The sequence below is a fragment of the Myotis brandtii genome, unplaced genomic scaffold, assembly GCF_000412655.1.
Source record: "Myotis brandtii unplaced genomic scaffold, ASM41265v1 scaffold216, whole genome shotgun sequence".
NCBI classification, from domain to species: Eukaryota; Metazoa; Chordata; class Mammalia; order Chiroptera; family Vespertilionidae; genus Myotis; species Myotis brandtii.
The window spans coordinates 559,646-567,603 of NW_005358092.1; the positions used below are offsets into that span (position 1 = coordinate 559,646).

The 7,958-nt window shown below is 44.3% G+C and overlaps 1 protein-coding gene across 4 annotated transcripts in view; it reads right to left on the reverse strand.

Moving 5' to 3' along the window:
* ATP8A2 (ATPase, aminophospholipid transporter, class I, type 8A, member 2) overlaps positions 1-7,958 on the reverse strand; it is a 651,371-nt gene that overhangs the window by 13,871 nt on the left and 629,542 nt on the right. For all 4 annotated transcript variants that reach the window (XM_014539417.1, XM_014539416.1, XM_014539418.1 and 1 more), the window contains one exon: positions 1,064-1,155. In XM_014539417.1, the coding sequence (XP_014394903.1) occupies positions 1,064-1,155 (92 nt within the window). The remainder of the gene's footprint in view (positions 1-1,063; positions 1,156-7,958) is intronic.

Sequence of the window (7,958 nt, forward strand, 5' to 3'; positions counted from 1 at the left end):
GTGCTTTTCCGAATTAATGAGAGAAAACATTGATTCTCCTGCTGCCCACGAAGGTGGAAAGTGAAGTGGGGAGACATGTGGGGAATGAGCAAGGTTCCCTGTCTGGGGGTTCCAAATCTGCTGTTGGTTTTTTTCACCACTGACTAGAGATATACAGGGTGTCCCCCCAAAATGTATACACACTTTGAATACCTACTAATTCCAATGGTTTTAAGCATAAGAAAGGAACAACAATGGAGCTGTTATCTGTTAAAAGTGTGGGCACAAACAGGTAGTTGGACATTCCCTGAGGGGTCTCAGATTGGAGAGGGTGAAGGCCAGACTGAGGGGCCCCTTCTCCCCCCCTACCCCAGTGCACTAATTTCGTGCACCGGGCTACTAGTCCTATATAATAAAACCCTAATATGCAAATTGACCAAATGGCGGAATGACTGGCAGAACAACCAGTTGCTATGATGCACACTGACCACCAGGGGGCAGATGCTCAATGTAGGAGCTGCCTCCTGGTGGTCAGTGCACTCCCACAGGAGGAGCGCTGCTTAGCCAGAAGCTGAGCTCACTGCTGGCGAGCGCAGTGGCGGTGGCGGGAGCCTCTCCTGCCTCCGTGGCAGGCGGGCAGTAAGGAGTGAGGGGTCATGGACTGCAAGAAGACGCAGGCCAGGCTGAGGGACCTTCCACCCCAGTGCATGAATTTCATACACCGGGCTTCTAGTATTAAATAAAACCCTGCATATTGCTATCTTTGGGGAAACCAATTTAAAAGTAACATCACTTCAACCTTAGAAAAAATGCTACCAGGAGGCTGACAGAGGATCTTAACCACATCAGGATTTTTAAGTTTAAGAATTTTGTCATTCAGGCATTTGATTGGGTCCCAGGGAACTACCTATATGCAAGCTGTACTTGCCTCAGGCCAAACACATGAATTTCACTTCTAAACGCTGTGCTCCAGCTTGGCAGCTGTCTCCTTCCCTATTAACAATGCCCAGGCCTTCATTAAGCTTCCCACCTTCCTGCGTGGGCCAGGTCTGGCTGGCCTGCGTAGGCTGCGGTGACTACTTACGTGGGACACTCTGCTGGAGGGAACCTCCTCGGAAGAGAGTTGGGGGCGTCTTCCTGCTGAGCCTCCTTAACAAGTGGTCCCGCTCATTCATCCTGCAGGTAAATCAAACATGTCAGTCTCTAATTCACCTGGACACATCTCAAAGGTTCTGGTTGAATGACTTCCGGTTGTAAAATAAAACAAACAGGGGGGGAAAGCTTCCTTCCCCACGTCAAGACAAATGTCCAGTTTTGCACGCCGCCCACTGTTGACGGTAGATGCTATCTCGACACTTGGAGTGCACAGCCCTCTCTTCTAAAAGGCGCTCTGTGTTCAGCCGTCCTGTACACAGCGCCTCAGCCCTCTGCCTCCCTCTTAATTGAAGTGCACTACAAGTGCCCTTTCATACCGGGCAAACCCTGGCTTCCCGGAACACTTTGGAAGGAGTGACCTGTTTCTATGGTAAATGTCTTAAAAGCCTCAATCCCACCTGCAGCCTCCTTTCCTCGAGCCAGTAAATGGTACCAGGGCCAGGGCCTCTCCCCGGTGCCCCAGGACCCTAGCAGGAGACAGGCTTCTTTCCACAGAACCTGATGCTTATTATGAAACACAATAAAAATCAAGGTGAATTTTCTTTGAAAACATAAGGATCGGGAGCTCTTCCTGCCTTTCCAGAAATTATTCCCTCTAAGGCGGCCACAGCTGTGAACAGACATGGAGCTATCCCGGCGGACAGCCATCTTCATTCCTATCAGTTGAGTGGGTGCTTGAGAACTGTCCAGGCGGCCAGAGTGCTCTGATTCTTTACCATCACTCTGCTTGCTCCCAAAGAGATTTCAGGTGCACAGCAGTTTGCCAGTGCCCTCTATTATGGGGTGAATTGTGTCCCCCCACATTCATGGGCTCAATTCCTAACCCCCAGCACCTAAGAATGTGACTGCATTGGAAGATGGGATCTTTAAGAGGTGATTGTGCTAAGATGAGGACATTAGGGTGGGGCCATAATCCAGTACGACTGGGGTCCTCATGAGGAGAGGAGACTAGGACACACGCAGAGGAAAGACCATGTGAAGACAAAGGAAGAAGACGGACATCTACAAGCTGAGGGGAGAGGCCTCAGGAGAAACCAAGCCTGGCCACACCTTGATCTTGGACTTGCAGCCCAGAACTGTGAGATAATAACTTTCTTTTGTTTAAGCCCCCAGTCTGTGGTATTGTACTATGGCAGCAAATACACCCCCGATCTGCTGTCTGTGGGGACTTGAGGGTTAAGGAGCTGCAGTTGCTTGTGATCCAAAGCACCTCCCCTGGCCCTGTCCATGAGCCTCAAGCCCGAGGAGTCCATGTCACCACTCCCCCAGGGGCCTTTGAAAGAGGAGCAGGGTCCAGGATCAGCCGTGGGCAAACTACGGCCCGCGGGCCGGATCCAGACCGTTTGAAATGAATAAAACTAAAAAAAAAAAAGACCGTACCCTTTTATGTAATGATGTTTACTTTGAATTTATATTAGTTCACACAAACACTCCATCCATGCTTTTGTTCCGGCCCTCCGGTCCAGTTTAAGAACCCACTGTGGCCCTCGAGTCAAAAAGTTTGCCCACCCCTGGTCCAGGATATTAGTAGTTCTATGAGCTAAAGTTCATTTTGCACTTGGGTTTCCAGAAGAGAGCATTTTCTGATTCTCTTGGTTGAAAGGACAATGTTTGACTCATCACCAATTAAGGGTGAGCCTGTGCTAGCTAAACTTGGCAGTGTCTGACAGTTTATGAGAAAATACACTTTTTCTATCCCTTCACACTGGCTTTCCCTTCCCTCTCGTATCTTTCTCTCCCATGGGCTAAACTGATCTCCCTGAACCTGCTGAGCAATTGCCCTGGACGACAGGGCTGAGCAGATGAATGAGGAGGGAGCCTGTGAGTACGAAGGCCCTGTGTGGCCACTGCCGCCTGACCATCTGCAGCTCCAGGTGTTGGCTAGTTGCAGGACTTTGGGAACGTGACAAAGTCTGACCCTGGAAGGCACTGTGTGTAGAAATGCTCCCTGAAGGCTGGGCTGGAGGTTCCTGGGGCATCCTTCCCAGCCTTCCTGGTTGACAAGCACTCTCTCCCCAGAAACTAGGGGACAGACACAGGGCTATGCTCTGACACCAGGCCCATCCTCTACCCTGGTCATCCCTGATTCCGCTAACATTTCAGGAAGAACCACATATGTGGGAGGGGCTTTTGAAATCACACAGAGACTCAGCCATGACAAATAAAAAGGCACTTTGCTGGCAGTGCTTTTGTCCCTGCCTCTGTGCTAGATAGGTGTTCCCAATTCCCTCGTGGAATGGTCTCTCTCTCTCTCTCTCTCTCTCTCTCTCTCATGAAATATTCCAAACACACAGAGATAGTCAGAAACCAGTACAGTGGTTTTAGCAAATGGTAGCACCACCCTTAGACACCATGCTTCTGAGGGACCCACTCCACTCTGTAGCTCTTCCTCCCACATGGGGAGGGGTCCATGGAGTCAAGGAGACAGGTCTACCCAGAGCCTATGCCTGTCTCCCATCTAAAATATTTAAGACCCTAGAAGTTTCTTCTTAGTGACCCCTAAGCTGGCACCCAAGGCTAACCTGACCTCCTTGCTAACTCCGTTCCCCTAAAAGTAGGCCATACAGCTAGTGTGCACACTCCCTGGCCTGAGGGAGTGGCCAAGGGGTGGTTTCCTTCATGGATGTATGGATGGCGCCCCCACATGTGTGCACAGGTCCCTTCCCAGTGCAGGACTGAGCCAAGGTTGGCAAGTGAAGGTGAAATACCCAAGTCAGCTAACTCTTCCCTGTGCTACCACTCTCTGGCTCAGACCTGCAAAGAATCTGGGAATCACCAAGCACTGCCATCTTCATGAAGCTATTCACGGAGGTACAAATCTTTCATTGAGATACACAGCTATCTGTTACGTTGATTTATAACTGTCACATACTTAGACATGGCATGTACTTTCCATCGTACTCATGCACCAAATCCTGCAAATGTCAGGAATGGACCTGGTTGTGAGAACTACTTCAGATTTTAACCAAATAATAAAATCTCAAATATAAAGTCCCCTTATACTCCTCTCTGATTCCATTCTTCTTCCTTCTACTATAATAAAGTTAGAAATAACCTTTTGTTCATATTTAATACTTTGTTCTATATAAATGCATTCACACTAATATACAATTTTGTTTTAAAATATGTCTAAATGGAATTATTTATTTTATACTTCTAGTTTATCCTATTTTTGCTTTTCTCCTTCTTTTCTCCTTTCTTATTGTCTTTGCATTATCTACTCATGTAGAGGACAAGTTAATCTCTTTTCCTTCTGGACACTTAAAAATAATTTTTTAAAAATTGATTTCAAAGAGGAAGGGAGAAGGAGAGAGAGATTCGAACATCAATGATGAGAGAGAATCATTGATCAGCTGCCTCCTGCATGCCATACACTGGGGGTAGATACTGCAACCCCAGGCATGTGCCCTGACAGGGAATTGAACTGGGACCTCCTCGTTCATGGGTCAACACTCAACCACTGAGCCACAGCGGCTGAGCCCTTCTGGACACTTTTATAATTCTCTTTGTTTTTGGTGTTGTACAGTTTCATAACAACACTTAGTATGACTAGGTGTAGATTTGTTTTATATTCTGCTCATTAGTCATTTGGAAAATTTAAGTCAACTAGATAGCACTTAACATCTATTAGGATGGCTATAATAAAAAACAAACAAAAAGCAGAAAATAACAAATATTAGAGGGCATGTGGAGTAATTGGAACCCTAGCACATTACTGGTGGTACTGTAAAATGATGTGGCCATTGTTTTTCAATAAGTTCAGCAGGGAGTTACTGTATTAGCCAGGAATTCCACTCCTAGATATACACCCAAAAGAATTATAATCAGAATCAAATAGATATGTGTACACCAATATCTGAAGCAGTATTATTTACAACAGCCCCCAAATGGAAACAATTTAGATATCTATTAACTGATAAACAAAATATTGTATATCCACACAGTGGAATATTATGCAGCCATGAAAAGAAATGAAGTACTGATATATGCTACACATGCATACACCTTGAAAACATTATGGTAAGTGAAAGAATATAAACCAAAAAGGCCATGTATTGCATGATTCCATTTATAGGAAATCTCCAGAACAGGCAAATATGTAGAGACAAAAAGAAGAGCAGTAGTTGCCAGGGACTGTAGGTTGGGAGTGTGGGGGAGGGGAATGGGAGTGACTGCTTAAAGCATACAAGGTCTCCTTTTGGGGAGATGAACTATGTTCTAGGATTAGACAGTGGCGATGGTTCCACAACATTGTGACTATACTAAATGCCACTGAATTGTACACTTTAACATGGTAAATTTTATGTTATGTGAATTATATCACTGTATTTAAAAAAGGAAGTTCAATTAAAAAAGCAAAGACGAGGGGAAGGGCCCGGAATTAAGGCATATTCCCTCCCATCGCCTGTACTGTTGGTTTATTTCTCCACTGGTGGAGTGAGAAAGTGCTTTCTTTGATTTTTTTCTATCCTAGCTTAGCAGGTATCTGACTGGGACGTACAGATAGGAAATGTGCATGCAAACAAAAATTCACCAGTGGTACATGCATTCTTAGTACCTCCCAAATAATAGTGATGAAACTCAGTCTCACACAAGTCCTCCCACCGACTCTGTTTAGAAGCTGACATGAGGAGGTGGTGTGCTCCTGTCTCAAAAACTGAGCAGTGTTAAGAAGGAGCGGAGAGCTGAGAAGCCTATGTTGGGAAGTAATAAACTCTTTTGTCCACAGTTCTGTCAGGAGGCTATTCCTGCAAAAACTGCACACGCATAACTGCCAAAGCTCAGGAGCATGGAGAATATAACAAATAGCTGCAAATTTGTTGTTAAATCTTGTCAGTAGTTATAGCTGGTAGGAACTGCAGCTGACATCCCAACAAATCCAAAAACACATAGGTATTTTTAGAAACTTATTTTTTTAATTTTTAAAATATATTTTATTAATTTTTTACAGAGAGGAAGGGAGAGGGATAGAGAGTTAGAAACATTGATGAGAGAGAAACATCGATCAGCTGCCTCCTGCACACCCTCTACTGGGGATGTGCCCGCAACCAAGGTACATGCCCTTGACCGGAATCAAACCTGGGACCTTTCAGTCCACAGGTCGACGCTCTATCCACTGAGCCAAACTGGTCAGGGCTAGAAAATTATTTTTAAATGAATGCTGAACTGCCTTCAAAACATACATCTAATAGGTTCCTCAAGAAAAAAGCTTGTCCAAAATTCCTTTTCCTTGAGGAAAGGCCAAACATCTACCAATTGATCAGTGTGGAAATTCTAACCTATTTTTAAGGATCCCTAGAAAATGAGATTTAACAGCCTCAATTGGTAACTTATTTTACTAATTATAATCTAAACATTAGGAAATGAGGACCTTTTGGGCTCATGTGTATTCCAGACCTACCTAGGCCTTTGTAGGATCACTTAGTTCAGTACACTTATGTACAGGGTGGGTTAAAAGTAGGTATACAGTTGTGAGTATGTGAAACAGAGTTTATTCTTATATTATTTTAAAAATATATATATTTATTTATTTCAGAGAGGAAGGGAAAGGGAGAGAGAGATAGAAACATCAATGATGAGAGAGAATCATTGATGGGTCGCCTCCTGCAGGTCCCACACTGGGGGTCGATTTTTATGGTTTCACATCAAGCCCACAACTCAGGCATATGCCCTGAGCAGGAATCTTACCATGATCTCCTGGTTCATAGGGTGACGCTCAACCACTGAGCCATGCTGGCCAGGCAATTCTTGTATTATTGTTTATTAATTATTGTATTATTTCCCATATGAACAACTGTAAACCTACTTTTGCCCCATCCGTTAATGAGGGAAAATAACAAGAATAAAACTAAATAAAATAGGTTTTCCACACAAACATTCCGATAAGATAGGAGTTTACACCCTGGACTAGGAGCCCATCATAAATTCTCTTCTATTTTATGGTAGTAAATTATTCTCCTTTTTTCTTTCTGCCAATTCATACCCAACCCATTTTTATTTTTATTTTTGGTGGGGGTGCTTTTTGGGGTTAAAATTTCCCTACTATGTCCTTTGTACTTTTTAAAAAAATCTTTATTGTTGAAAGTATTACATATGTCCCCTTTTTCCCCCATTGACCTCCTCTAACCTGCCTCCACCCCTGCCCCAGGCCTTCACCACCCTATTGTTTATGTCCATGGTTTATGCATACTGTATATGCACACAACTTCTTTGGTTGATCTCTTGTTGTTGTTTTTTAAAATATATTTTACCGATTTTTTACAGAGAGGAAGGGAGAGGAATAGAGAGCCAGGAACATCTATGAGAGAGAAACATCGATCAGCTGCCTCCTGCACACCTCCCATTGGGGATGTGCCCGCAACCAAGGTACATGCCCTTGACCGGAATCGAACCTGGGACCCTTCAGTCCGCAGGCTGACGTTCTATCCATGGAGCCAAAACGGCCAGGGCTTTGGTTGATCTCTTGCCCTCTGGGTCAAATGGCAGTTCCATATTTAATTTTTTGAAGAAACTCCACACTGTTTTTCACAGTGGATACATCAGTCTGCATTCCCACCAGCAGTGTACTAGGGTTCTCTTTTCTCCACATCCTTGCCAGCACTTGTTATTTATTGATTTATTGACAGTAGCCATTCTGACAGGTGTGAGGTGATACCTCATTGTCGTTTTAATTTGCATCTCTCTGATGATTAGTGACATGGAGCATTTTTCATAAGTTTCTTGGCCATCTGTATGTCCCCTTAAGAGAAGTTTCTATTTAGGTCCATTTTTTTTTTTTATTGCTTAAAGTATTACAAAGAGTATTACATATGTCTCCTTCTCAC